The following is a 14,883-nucleotide window of genomic DNA, read 5'->3' as shown; positions in this document are numbered from 1 at the left end:
TTTTATTTTTTAAAAATTTTTTAAGGTGTGGGATCATTTTTTTTTTTTTTTGTGTGTGGGATTTACATCTTGGCCTTTTCAATCAAATTTTTTATTTTTTGAAAATTTTTTAATTTTTTTAGTGTGAAACCCATATTTTTTTATTTAATATAAATATTATATTTATACATAATTAAATTTTAAATTATATATACCTTCAACCATCTTATAGATAAATTATGTATATATAGGGATATACATTATGTGTTACATGTCATCCACAATATATTTCTTTAAAATTGACATATGTAATTTTTTTAATTTTTTAAATAAATCTTTTTAAGAGGAGGATCCATTTTCACAAATTTTTTCCTTAAGATCCATTTTTTTGTTTTTGAATATGGGACTCGCATTTTTTTTTTTTTTGTGTGTGTGGGATTTACATCTTGGCCTTTTCAATCAAATTTTTTATTTTTTGAAAATTTTTTAATTTTTTTAGTGTGAAACCCATTTTTTTATTTAATATAAATATTATATTTATACATAATTAAATTTTAAATTATATATGCCTTCAACCATTTTATAGATAAATTATGTATATATAGGGATATGCATTATGCGTTACATGTCATCCATAATATATTTCTTTAAAGTTGACACATGTAATTTTTTTAATTTTTTAAATAAATCTTTTTAAGAGGAGGATCCATTTTCAAAATTTTTTTCCTTAAGATCCACTTTTTTGTTTTTGAATATGGGACTCGCATTTTTTTATGGGATCTATTTTGATTTTTTTTAGTTTATATTTTATGTATTTTTATTATAATTATTTTTTAAATGAGGTCCATTCTTTTTCAATTGTTCGTTGAACTCTCTTTTGAGATTTTTTTCTTTAGTGTCATGTGTAATTTGTAATCTAGCTTACTTTCCAAATAAAGATATTCATTATCTATATCTCACTTTTAATTCTTACCTTTTCTTTTTATTTAAATGCTTTGCAATTAATAAAAAAAATGTATGATTTGCATCTTATATGTCTTAAAATTAGGATAATGATTGATAATTGAATAATATCATAGAAGATTGTACATTACTTTGGAGGGATTGAAAGATATAAAGGCAAAGATGAAACTTGCAAAGCTTGGTAAGGACATTGATTTCGAAAAAAAAAAATCCCTTAAAAAGGAAAACAAGCACTTATTTTGAATTATAAAGAATGGAGTTAGTTTTGTTCCCATTAGTGGAAACATAAAAAGTTTGGAATTCAAAGGAAAAGCCTTAAAAATCTATGTACCACAACTGAAAGTTCATTAATTATCATTTACACTGCATATATTGCATATAAGGATATCTTTTCCATTGATCTAGGGTTAGGACATCACAAGATTCAACATAGAAAATACGAATGCAAAATTTTCAAATTCTCGATGGAGAAGAAATTTTTTTAGGTCAGATTTTTTTTTTCTTCAAAGAAAAAGCTTTTTAAAATCTTTGAACCTTTATTTAGAGGAACATATTTTATTTTTTAATCATTGAACTTTTTATTAGAGGATTCTAATATAAATTTGTTTAACCTCTATATAGAGGAGCCAATTTTTTAATTTAAAATTATTTAACCTCTATATAAATGAGTCAATTTCATAATTTAAAGTTGTTTATTCTCTGTATAGAAAAGTTCATTTCTTAATTTAAAATTATTTGCCTTTGTATAGAGGAGTTTATTTTGTTAAACCTTTATTATAATAGTTATTTGAAGTTTTTAAGTTTTATACCTCTATTTAAAAGAGTTTTTTAAAAATTTTTAAAAATTATACACCTTTATTTAGAGGATTCTTTTAAAATTGCTTCAATTAAATTGAACTCAATGGTTGTCTATATCTTTGTGTCATTCTTGTTTCATAGAAATGTACAAAATGGGCAATTTTAGACATTTCATTTCGTCCGGGGCTCATAATTGAACTTTGATTTGGGTATTTTGAGCTTTCAAGGTGTCGATCGAGCCTTTAAATTGGTATAAGACCTTGAATTGATTCTATGCTTTAAGCCTAATATAGGGTACCTTTTGATATTTGGGCTTTGAGCCCACTTTATAATTACACTTCTGTTTTAATTAAATATTAATAAAAAAATTATTTTAAAAAAATAAAGAAAATAAACGAAATCAATATTTTTTTAGAAAATCAATCCTAAAAATCGTGGTTGCATGGAATTGGAAACAAAATTAAAAAAGAAAACATTGACAAGAATCAAAACCCTAAATCAGAGTAAGGTTCTAAAAGCCAGAAAATTAACCCACTAACAGATTTCAATCCATGACAATCAATGATAAATCCCTAATATTTTCGTAAAAACGCTTATAAATCATGCTCAAATCCACAAAGACATACATGTAGATTATAAAAAAACTATACAAAAGAAAAAAGCTTAGCAAATCAAAGGATTTTAGGTTCTAGGTATTTTGGTTCAATTTGGTTTATGGGAGTTTTGGAATTGAGATTTGATATTTTGGGTTGATTCTCTATTGGGTTTTAATTCTTAGGGATTTTTGGTTTTGGATTCAAGGTTCTATAAAGTTTTTCTTTTTTGGGTTTTCTAGGAAATCGCTAAATTTTTCAACAATACTTTGAAGATTTTGATGGTTGAAATATGGAATTCCTGTTGGTTTCCAGTTGTCTTTACCTTTTTGTAGGTTTGAGGTTATAAAAATAAGCAGAAGAAAAAAATTGTAGAGAAAAAAACGGGTAGGTGATTTCTGAGGAAAAAAAAAAAGGTTTTGGTCATTTTATACCTTACCAAAAACGGTGTCATTTTGAACATTCATAAAGCTAGATTCACGTGTTTTATCATATTATCAAACAAACCCGATCATGACCCCATTCAACTAACTTGTGTTTTTTTTGGCTAAAAGTCGAGCTGTGCCTCCAACCAAGCTTGAAGTCATGCCTAGCCTTTTTTGTGTCTAAAGCTTATCCATTTTTTCAAGCCAAGCTAAGCTGATTGCAGGTACTTTGTTTATTTTCTATTTATCTTATTTATTTATTCTACTATTGGTTTGTTTTTTTTTTTAATGCTTTTATAAGATATATTTAAATAAAATAGCTTTACCAACAGATTATAAGTCTAATATTTTCTTTTCAAAATAAGGTTTTACCAACATAGTGAAAACCTTTACAAATTTTAAATTTTTTTAAAGCAATACTTTTTAAGAAAAACCTTACCAACATATTGAAGGGCCAAAATTTTTTTTTCAAAAATAATGTTTTATTAACATATTGGAAAGCCTTATAATTTTTTTGATAATTTTGAATAATATATATATATATTTACAAAATTCTACCAACATATTGGAATATAATTTTCAACAGAAACTCTTACCAATATATTGTAGGATACTTCTAACTCTAAACCAAGTTTATAAAAATTCACTTATATAAACAAAATTAAATGAATCCAATGATGGAACCTTTTCAAAATATGATAAATAGTCTCTTTGAATATTTTTGAAGTGAGAAAATAGTCTTAAATTATTACCAACATATTAGAATAATATAAGAAAATTTTCTTTTGTTAAAATTATTTGGTAAATTATAAATATGTTTTAATGTTTGGATAACCTGAAATCAAACCGATACCATATTTTGAATGGGTGCGTGAGGGTGTTATAACTCTTTTCATGCGTAATCGTACTCCCGAACCTAAATTTTAGTTTCGTGGACTATAATTTACTATTTAAAGATATTTAAGTCAAATTTAAGACTCATATTTAAATGAAACAGATTCAGTCAGATAGTTAATTGCATCTAAATAAAAAAAAATTGATGATGACTCTTAAAATCTATATCTAGCGATAGGTCCACAAAACTATATGTTATGACAGTCATCACAGTGAGATTTAATTTTTATTTTTTTTAAATCATTGATATAACTTTATTTTTATTAGTTATATTTATCTATATGTATTATATTAAAAAGATCTTTATTTAATACCTTAATTTAATAAAATTTTTTATTTCTTTAATTTTACTTTGGTTTTTTTATTAAATTAATTTAATTTAAAAAAAAAAGATCGATCAAGGTATCCACATCGCAACTTTGTTTTACTTTTTTCCTTTCATTTTTATTAATTAGATCAATTTTACAATAAATATTATCGATTCATAAAGATGTCACAATAATTTATATTTGACAAGTTTGATCCATCTCAATTAGATAAAAAGGTGAATTTTTTTCAATCAATATTAAGTTAAAATAAGTCTTCTTCTTTTTTTTTTTTTTTTTTAAAAAAAGAGGTGATTGAAATGAAAATATATTTAAGATATTTTATCCTTACCAATTTTGAGGTATATAAAAGTTTATATTTTATTATTAATTTTGTTTATCTATTATATTAATAAAATAATTATTGATACCTTAATTTAAAAAATTAATATTTTAAATTTGATGAAAATGACTCTATGTCATTCTCTATAAGCTCTTATTTTTTTTATTTCTTTACTTTTTTCTTTTTTGGTTTTTTCACTTTTTTATTTTTTTAAAAATTAAATAATTTCTAAGAAAAAAACGAGGCTATGAAAATAACCACATCTCATCTCTACTTGCTTTTGGGTTATCTTTTGTTTTTTATTTTTATATTAAGTGAACTTTTTAATAAAAGATTAATTAAATAAATATGACAAACAAAAAAAAATAACTTGCAATAATGTACGGATATTTTGCTAGTAATATTAATAACCTCAGCTCACTTTTGTATAAACCGATTTCCGGTTGAAATAATTTTTTGCCACGTAGATTTATCCAAAGGCAGCATTCAAGCTATGAAGCTTCGAAATTAAATAAAATCCAACTGCCTGAGTCTTGCAGCGCACGGAAAACGCATTTCAATAATACAGAAGGCACCAAAAATTTTCTCTACTTTTTAGATTGAAATTGGTCCCGAGTCGAAGGACTTCTAAATCTAAGTCTGTTTAAAAGTAAGGAATCAAAACACATTTCAGATCGTTAGATTCTTCTACCAAGAAAGAATGCATCCAAGAACCCCACTTCAATAACTTCTTCTCCAAAGAAGAAACACCCAAGAATATGTAAGTGAAAAAAAAAAAAAAAAGAAATTTCTTTAACTCTTTGATTTTTTTTTTTTTGAGATTTTTGATTAAATTTCTATGTGTTTTCTTGAACAGCTTGATAGGTTCATACCAAATCGTTATAAGTGATATGTTTCAATTTGTTATGAACACCATATAATATTAAATTGTAATTAATTAATTATATAATATTAATTATAAGTGATATGTTTTAATTATTTTATATTTTTCAAAAAATCTAAACTTTTTTTGCCTGTAAAATTTGCAAATCTTTACAGTAATAAAAAGAGAATCTATGACTTAATCTTAGATATGAAAAAAAAATATTTTGGAAAATTTTCATTAATTGTATTGCTTTTTTAATAAATTAGAAAATATTAGATAACATTAAATGAAGCTTGCCTTCTATGTACTTTTTTTTTGCCACGTAGATTTGTCCAAAGGGCAGCATTCAAGCTTCAAAATTAAATAAAATCCAACTGCTTGACTCTTGCAGCGCACGAAAAAGGCATTCAATAATATAGAAAGCACCAAAAAAATTTCTTCACTTTTTAGATTGATATTGGTCCTGAGTCGAAAGACTTCTAAATCTAAGTCTGTTGAAGAGTCAGGAATCGATATACTTGTTAGATTGTTAGATTTTTCTACCAAGAAAGAATGCGTTCAAGAACCCCACTTCAAGAACTTCTTCTCCAGAGAAGAAACACCCAAGAAGATGTAAGTGAAAAAAAAAAAAAAAGAAATTTCTTCAGTTCTTTGGTTTTTTTTTTTTTTTTTTTGGGATTTTTATTCAATTTCTATGTGTTTTCTTGAATAGCTTGATAGGTTCATACCAAATCGGTCGGCAATGGACTTTGGGTATGCTCATTACATGTTGACAGAAGGGAGAAAAGGTATTGGGAAACCCCATGTTGTCGGTTCTCCGTCAAGAGAAGCTTATAAGAAACGGTTATCTGAGGCCCTGAATATGAACCGAGCCAGGATTTTGGCTTTCAAGAACAAGCCACTCACGTTGGATGGTAATGGTATGGTCCACCGTGAAACGGGTTCCCCTCATCAGTCCAAACCCATCAAGAAAAAGCGGCATATTAGTCAGGTTCGTTTTTGTTACTTGCCTTTTGGTTTAGGACGTAATGCGTAAAAAACCCAAGCTTCTAATTTTCTTCAATAGTCTTTTTTGAATTATATGATGTATGATTTTTATGATTCTAGTCATTTCTTTACTTTGTTGTTTATAGTATTACTTTTTAGGAAGCAGGAACGGAAGAACAAAATTAAAAACTAAATGGGTTTTTTTATAGGATTGGGGTTAACTAGTGTTTGGCATTTGGATAAGATTTTGATTGGCAAGAATGAGATATCGGATTGATAGAGGTGCATGTGTTTTGTCTAATTGTAGTTTGTTTTGGGATTTGATTTTGCAGACTGCTGACAGGACACTTGATGCCCCTGAAATTTTGGATGATTTTTACTTGAATTTACTTGATTGGGGATGTAACAATGTGCTTGCAATTGCTCTAAATGACCAAGTATATCTGTGGGATGCTTCAAATGGTTCCGCCTCAGAACTTGTCACTGTTAACTATGAAGATGGTCCTATTACAAGTGTCAGCTGGGCGCCTGATGGGCGGCACATTGCAATTGGCCTGAACAACTCTCATGTTCAGCTGTGGGATTGTCAAGTTAAGAGAAAGGTTTGTCCAATTTTCTGATTGTTTTTCCTTTGTGTTGATAATGTTATTAGCGTGTCCTTACTGAGTTTTTTTTTTGTATCTTTTCTGTTAACCGTGCAGCTAAGAACGCTGAGCTGTGGTCATCAGCATGAGACACGAGTGGATGCATTAGCATGGAACAATCACATTCTTACATCTGGAGGAATGGATGCTAAAATTATTAACAATGATGTTAGGGTCCGGGAACACTTTGTTGAATGCTACACGGGACATCGGTTGGAGGTTTGTGGCCTGAAATGGTCTTCCTCAGGTCAACAGTTGGCCAGTGGAGGAAATGACAACTTGCTTTTTATCTGGGACAGATCCATGGCATCTTCTACTTCTAGAACACAGTGGCTACACAGGCGTGAGGACCACACAGCTGCAGTGAAAGCCCTTGCTTGGTGCCCATTCCAGGGAAATTTGTTAGCCTCAGGAGGTGGCAGGAATGATCGGTGCATTCGATTTTGGAATACGCATACAGGTGCTTGCTTGAATTCAGTTGACACTGGTTCACAGGTCTGCGCTCTTCTGTGGAATAAGCATGAGCGCGAACTGCTTAGCACTCATGGCTTTACAGATAATCAGCTCATTTTATGGAAATATCCATCCATGACAAAGATGGCAGAGCTCTGTGGCCACACATCCAGAGTGCTCTACACGGCTGAGGTACTATCTTGAATTGATTGTTTTGCTTATATGCACAATTGGGTTTTTCTTTTCAGCTCTGACAAATTTCATCTTTTCCTCCCAGAGTCCAAATGGATATACTGTGGCCACTGCAGCTGGGGATGAGACTCTGCGGTTGTGGAATGTGTTTGGGACTCCTGAAGTGGCTAAGCATGTGTCGAAAGTGAAACCTGAGCCGTTTGCACATATATCTCGTATTCGTTGAGAATTTGGAAATAATAGAAGAGGTTTCATCCAGAGGCGGATTTACAATTGCTGCTGTTGTAAATCGTAAATTCTTTTTAGTATTATTATGTAATTAATATAAGATGAAGAAATTGAGTTTTAATTTTTTTTTCTCCAATGAGATTTAGTTAGTAGTTAATTATAAATTTTGTTAGTATTGTTTACATGTGAATAAATGCATAAGGAATGAAATATATTAAGTTCTTTATATAATGCCATTTCTATCCAAATTATGAGCAATATTCTATTGTAAGGATAAAATTATTATATTTTTGTACATACAAGGATAGCTTTTCTATGAGTATTTGTTGGTCAATTTGCAGAAGGAAAATAGTGAATGTGTGCTTCTTTATCTTTATTGCCTTAGACTAAAATGACACTTTCATGCTTGAAAGAGAACTTGATTAGTATTGTTTCTTTGTGAAATCTTACTTTTATTATATGGCAATAGAAAAAAAAAGAAATCCATTTATTTTTTTGTAAAGAGAAATGATGATATATCTTTGGAGTTTGAGTTGTTTTACATCTTTTGAGAGCTATGCTTGTCTTTGATAATTGAAAAGTTTTTTTTTTTTTTTTTTTGAGTTCTAGGCCTCTCTTCTTTTCTCCAATTGTATTGTAAAAACTAATTTCTCAAGCCATTTCTTTGTTAAGCTTGTATTTGCATTTCAAAACTTTTGGTTATTGAATCACGCAAAATAATGCTATGATGATAAATAAACTTGGAGTTTTAGCTTAACAAGTAACTTTTTCATTTTGTTTCAGAAAAAAGGTATCTATTGAAATTCCTAGTACTTTAAAGAAAGTTGCCTTATTTATAGTGTATTGTTGATGCATGTTTTCTTTGGGCTTTTTCTAGCTCAAATATTAAGTAATATCAAAGAAAGAAAAAGAAAAAGAAAAACAAGAATTTAAAAGCAAACCAACCATAACGTTTATGAAAACAATCAGTTTTAGATAAATATTTTCTGAATGCATTAAGTTAATAAGTTATAGGCTATAATGTAAACAATAAATTTTCATTGAAAAAATACACAGGGAACTTGAATCCATATATACTGATTGATACAGAAAAAACCTTGTGTTGTGCTAACAGAAACTTTAATCAATCGAGCAATCACTATTTATTGTGCCTTACAAATAAACTTATCTAAAAAATCCAAAAATTCAAAGACTTATAGTACTTAAAATTGGATTCAAAGATAAATATCTATTCATCTATGTTGTGGTTAAACAAATATCTTAAGCAACATTATCTAAGCATTGAAAACTGTTTTAAAAGGAATTATTTTCACAATATATGTGTGAAAATTGCATAAATTATATAATAGTCTTGGAAATTTAATGTTTCAAGTTATTTTTGTTACATTGTAAAGAGCGAGAACCTTTCTCAATGGCTTAAGGACCCAACATATCATAATACCACTTTATCATGGAACATTGTTCTTAGTAAGATGTAAGTCCAAGAGTATGGATGCACTTACCGTAAAAGGTTTTTATACTAACTTTAATATTATTTTTGGGTGGGGAGTGGTATGATTAAGTAGGATATATATAGATTTTCAAGTTACTATCTTGCACTAGGTAATTTGAAACTCAAGATATGGAAGTAATTGTGAAAATTTGACCTGCCTATGTTGTTTTGATTTGGTTCTCTTGTTAGAGTGATGCTAAAACATTTGAGATATTGAGATCTTAATTTCTTTTTTCTGACACTATCTAATATTTTTTTATTGTTGTTTGGACCAAATCCAACTCTAACTTTTGGATAAAAAAATATCTTCCAACCATTTAACATTCATGTTTATATTTAATGTATTTACTAGAATCATATTTAAACTATATAGGTAAATGTAATATATGTTAATTGAAAGATTGTCTACAACTGATCATTATGTTATTATCATTGAATGACTTGCTATGTTGGCTAAATGACTCTCGAAGTGGAGCAAGGGTTTCTAACTAGTTATATTATTTTAATATTATATTAATAAATAATATACTATTAATATAATATATTAATAAAAAATAATAATAAATAATAATGTAAAATATTAATAAATAATATAAAGAATAATAATAGTTTTATTTTAAGTATTTTTATATCAACATAGTATTTTAAAATTAAAAATTATTAAAATATAATTATTTTTTAATATTAATAATTCTAATAATAAATAATTTCAATTTTAACAGTATATATTTAATATTTTAATAGTTATATTAATATTATTTAAAAAAATTCGAAAAAACAACCAAACAGTAGAAAACATTTTTCATTGACTCATCTAAATAACAGAAATTTTCTTTTAATTCAAAAAATATAAATATTTTTCAAAATTTTTTTTTCAAAAATAATTTTCTACGAAACAAACGGGGTCTATAATTTTTAAATTTGTTTTCACAAAAATTACAACATATGATAAATTGAAAAATCATATAATTTATGAAACAATTAAAAAAAATTACAATACTCTTAAATAGCACGAAAAATCAATAATAAAAACAATAATCACAACATAGTAAAAATTATATTTAATTTTTTAAAAACTTTTAATCTTTTGATAAATTTCGTGTTTATTAATATTTTTTTATTTTATGCGTGTTTATTTATTAATTACGTTAATTAATTAACTTTAATATTATTTTTGGGTAGGGAGCAATATGATTACATAGGATATATATATATATATATATATGTAGATTTTTAAATTACTATATTGCATTGGGTAATTTGAGACCTTAAAGATATGGAGATAATTGTGAAAATTTGATCTGCCAATGTTGTTTTGATTTCGTTCTTTTGTTAGAATGATGGTAAAACATTTGAGATATTGAGATCTTAATTTCTTCTTTCTAACACTACTTGATTATTTTTTGTTGTTGTTTGGTCCAAAACCAACTCTAACTTTTGGATAAAAAATTTTTTCCAAGAATTTAACATTTATGTTTATGATTGATGTATTTGCTGGAATCATATGTAAACTATATATATAAATGCATTATATGTTAGTTGAATGATTGTCTTCTACTTATCACTATGTTATTATTATTGAATGACTTGCTATGTTAGTTAAATGACTCTCAAACGGAGCAAGGGTTTCTAACTAGTATACTATTAAAGTTGAGTTTCAATTGGGATTGTATGATTAATTAAATTGATATTTCAATCGAATGACATTTTTTATTCAATTACAGAGCCACCCATAATTGTTTTTTTTTTTAATTTTTTAATTTTAAGGATATTTTTTTTTTCTTTAAACAAAATTAGAAAAATATAAGAAAAAGAAAAAACAAAAGAAAAAATTGTGATTTTTTTAATTATTAATTTTCATATATTTTTGAGAAATAATATTTTCTATAAAAAAGTTTTAAAAAAGGAAAAGGAAGAAAAAATTTAAAAAATTGAGATTTTTTTTTTGTTTTCTTTTTTAAACTTACCTTTATTGTTTTCAAAATAAATATTTTTCACCAAAAAAATTATAAAAATAAAATATAAAATATCAATAATCAATAATCACCGATAAGTTAAACATCGTCAATAACAATAAATACAATTCCTTTTGTCTTAAAACGGAGACAATCCAATGGAATAGCTCAATTAATTATCAAAGAAAGAGTTTAAATAATAAATAAAAAGTTAAAATCTTCCAAACATATAATAATATTAAATAGAAATATTAAATACAGAGAAAATTAAAATTGTTTTATTAAAAATTATAATTTTTAAATTTATTTTCACAAAAATTATAATATATGATAAATTGAAAAGATCATATAATTGATCAAAAAATTAAAAAAATTACAATACACTTAACATAGCACAAAAAATCAATAATAAAAACAATAATCACAAAATAGTAAATATAATATTTATTTTTTTAAAAAATTTTAATATTTTGATAATATTTCGTGTGTATTAATTTTTTTTTTGGTTATTCTATGGATATTTATTTATTAATTATGTTAATTGATTAAGTTTCTTATTTTTATTAAAAAAATGATGGAAAATCGATTTTAATTTTTCAACATAAATATATTATTGAAATTGACGTTCGACTCTATTAAAATTTTAATTGTATAACTAAAAATTAATATGTGAATTAATGATACGAGTGCATTTGTGAGCAACACCCATTGTCTCCCTATCAACCAAGAAAAGCACTTTCGTGGATGATGACAACACGTCGCCGCCACGAAACAGCTAACAAACGTTGGCCAAAAAAAAAAAAAAAAACAGCTAATAAACAAAGTTGGATCACAGATTTCCAAGTAACGTTCTGTCGTTTTTTAGAAAAAGTGTCCACTTGGAATTTACTGATTTGAAATTTTTTTTAATCTCATTAATGAAGATGCAGTTAATTAGATTATTACGTGTTAGATTTGATGATGTGACAAGCAAAACGTGGCTGACATGTTAACACGGGAACTGTTCTTTCCATGGCTTCCTTGTATTTAGAGTTCAGAGTATTTCAAAACCCTTTTGGGATAAAATGTGATGTTATAAAATTATTGTCAATTTCATTTGATTTATAAGTAAGTATCCTTGCAAATTTTTTATTTATAAATTTTATAAAGTTCAATTATATATAATATAATATTATAATACATATAAATATTTGATAAAATATATTACGTAAACGTTTATATGAATAATTTTTTTAAATGATATGTAAGATAATAATAATAATAATAATAATAATAATAATAATAATAATAATAATAATAAATAAATAAATAAATATTATTATCTTTTTAAATATACAAAATTTTAAATATATATAATTATCTTTTATATTTTTTTAAATATATAATTTAAATATATTGTTATCAACAAAATTTGTAAATAATAATTAAATATTGTTATCAACAAAATCTAATTTATATATATTTTTAAATTTTAATGAATTTCATAATAATCTAGAAATATCTTTTTAAATTTAAAAATTTAACATATGATATTTTAGAATGGATTTTTGTAATAATCTAAATATATATCTATCTTTTTGAATAAAAAATTCCAAATGTTGCAATATATATATTTAGGTTATTTATAGATTAATTAATTAAATTAATTTAATTTAAATAAATATTTTAAATTTTAAATTTTAAATTTCAAATTCTCAAATTTAATTTTTATTTTTAGAGATTTCATAATAATCCTCTATTATTTGATTATTTTTAAATTTAAAAGGATCAAATATCACATATTAAAACAAATAACTTAATGAAACTCTTAAAAGCCAATTATATTTCTTCTTTTTTTTCTCTACCTTTATGTATTCTTCTTCGTATTTAGCAAAGTATAAAATTACAATTTACAAAAGCATTTATTATTCTTTTTTGTAAGTGCTAATGATATCTTATCTTTAACTTACAAATATTTACATTAAATTTGCTTTTTCGATAATCACTTTAATTTCTAAAATAGGTTTCTGTTTCATAATACTATTAGAAATGGTGATTGACAAATTTACTTGCAAGCCTTAAGTGGCAATACCATGTACAATGACATTATACCATTGGTTTTACATGCACCAATCTCATACAAAAAATTATTCGTAGGAAGATGTTTTATTTAATGCTTACTTGCATCTTTCTATTTCAAAATAATCTTTGTTTTCAAGTATGGGTGCTTATAGAGAATAATAGATGCATATGTAAAGTAGTTTTCATGAGATTTTTTATCAACAAACATGTAGATTAACATTTAACTACATTCTTTACTCTAAAAAAAAAAAATTAATTGCATTATTTGAAAATAAAACATTATTGATTTACTCTTAAAAATGAATGATAATGCATATGATATTATTACATACTATTGTCTATTTTTTAATATTTATTAGTTTTTGTTCTGTCTTATAATTGTCTTATGAAAAACTTGGATTATTTTAATATAGAGGAACTTGGCTTTAATTATTAAAAATTTCAAATCAAGCTGGCTTGATTTTCTCATTTCTTTGGTGAGTCTACATTTCTCATCAACAAAATAGAGGAAATACCACACTTGCTGCAGGATGTTATTATTGTAGGTTATGAAATAAGGTAACCTTTTAGTACATTGTTTAAACATTTAAAGTCATTGTTTCTCTTAAATAGATACAATTTATCTTAAACTTATATAAATTTGTAGGTACTTAAAAATGATTGCATAAGATGGAGATGATGCATATTGAAGAAAATTAATTTGAAGTGATGAAACTTTTAGTTTTGATTTTAATATTTTGTTGGTGTATTTAATATTATTATTTATAATATATTTTGGATATTTTATTTTTCTTCAAATATTATTTTTCATATTTTTGAAATTTGTTAACTTTGTAATAAAAGTTTTAATTTTATATTGATTTTTTATCTTAATTATATTATATGCATTTTACATATATCTTGAATATATAAGTCATTAAATAGAGTTAATTTATGTGTTTATATATATTTAAATAATAAAAAATAATTCGTACATCGCACGAATAACAAACTAATTATATAAATAATTTTATATAATTATTAGAATTTGATAGTACTTCTATCATTTTTTTTTCATTTTTTTGAAATGTCTTAAAATTATGTTTTATTTTTTTAACATTTAAAACTTTTATTTTTTTATATTTTAAAATTATTTTGTATGATTTCTTTTATTTTTTGACATTAAGCATCATGAAATTTTAATTTTATAAAAAAATTAAAATTTAATATTAAATATATTTAAATTAAAATTTTTTAAAATTTTATAAAAGTTAATGTATGACAAATATTTTGAGACAAAAAAATATATATATAAAAAAAATTGAGATCCCATTTTTCTAAATCATGGAACCGGCTCACTCTATGCAAAGAGCAAAAAGAGTGCAACCCAAACGTTTTTTGACCCAAGTGAAAAGATGTAGGCGCTTGAAGCTAGACCATTGGTTTGTTTGACCAAAGGAAAAGACGTGGCACAGTCATCGAAAACAAAAAATCCTGGTCTTCAAAGCAGCAGAGTGCATGGGGGCCAAATGTCTGCCATATTAATCCCGAGCGCTCTATGTTCGATCGTTCGGTGTTGGAGGCTTCAAATTCCTTTACGAATAATAATAAAAAAAAAATGAACCGCCATGCTCTCTTTATTTCTCAACTCTCGTGTCTTTTTTTAAAACCCTCAACCAAGATTCCTGCTTCTTGTCTTTTATGATAACACTTTTTTGACCCTGTTT

At 25.3% G+C, this 14,883-nt stretch overlaps 1 protein-coding gene across 1 annotated transcript; it reads left to right on the top strand.

The window, feature by feature from the left end:
* The first annotated feature begins 5,561 nt into the window (after positions 1-5,561).
* Positions 5,562-7,909, top strand: LOC111296575 (cell division cycle 20.2, cofactor of APC complex-like). The gene is made up of 5 exons (XM_022890957.2): positions 5,562-5,777; positions 5,878-6,156; positions 6,485-6,754; positions 6,854-7,441; positions 7,527-7,909. The coding sequence occupies exons 1-5, from the start codon at positions 5,718-5,720 to the stop codon at positions 7,665-7,667; spliced, it is 1,338 nt and encodes a 445-aa protein (XP_022746692.2). The 5' UTR covers positions 5,562-5,717; the 3' UTR covers positions 7,668-7,909.
* Positions 7,910-14,883: the final 6,974 nt, after the last annotated feature.

This window comes from Durio zibethinus, chromosome 12 (assembly GCF_047325235.1).
Source record: "Durio zibethinus cultivar Kanyao isolate XHJ-2024 chromosome 12, ASM4732523v1, whole genome shotgun sequence".
Lineage (NCBI taxonomy): Eukaryota > Viridiplantae > Streptophyta > Magnoliopsida > Malvales > Malvaceae > Durio > Durio zibethinus.
Note: the sequence above shows the minus strand (reverse complement) of the source record. Positions and strands in the feature narration are given on the sequence as shown.

Coding starts and splice junctions, on each gene's coding strand:
- LOC111296575 (XM_022890957.2), top strand. CDS start 5,718: ATGCGTTCAAGAACCCCACTTCAAGAACTTCTTCTCCAGAGAAGAAAC. Junction 6,755..6,853: donor ATTGTCAAGTTAAGAGAAAG/GTTTGTCCAATT, acceptor TTAACCGTGCAG/CTAAGAACGCTGAGCTGTGG. Junction 7,442..7,526: donor GAGTGCTCTACACGGCTGAG/GTACTATCTTGA, acceptor TTTTCCTCCCAG/AGTCCAAATGGATATACTGT.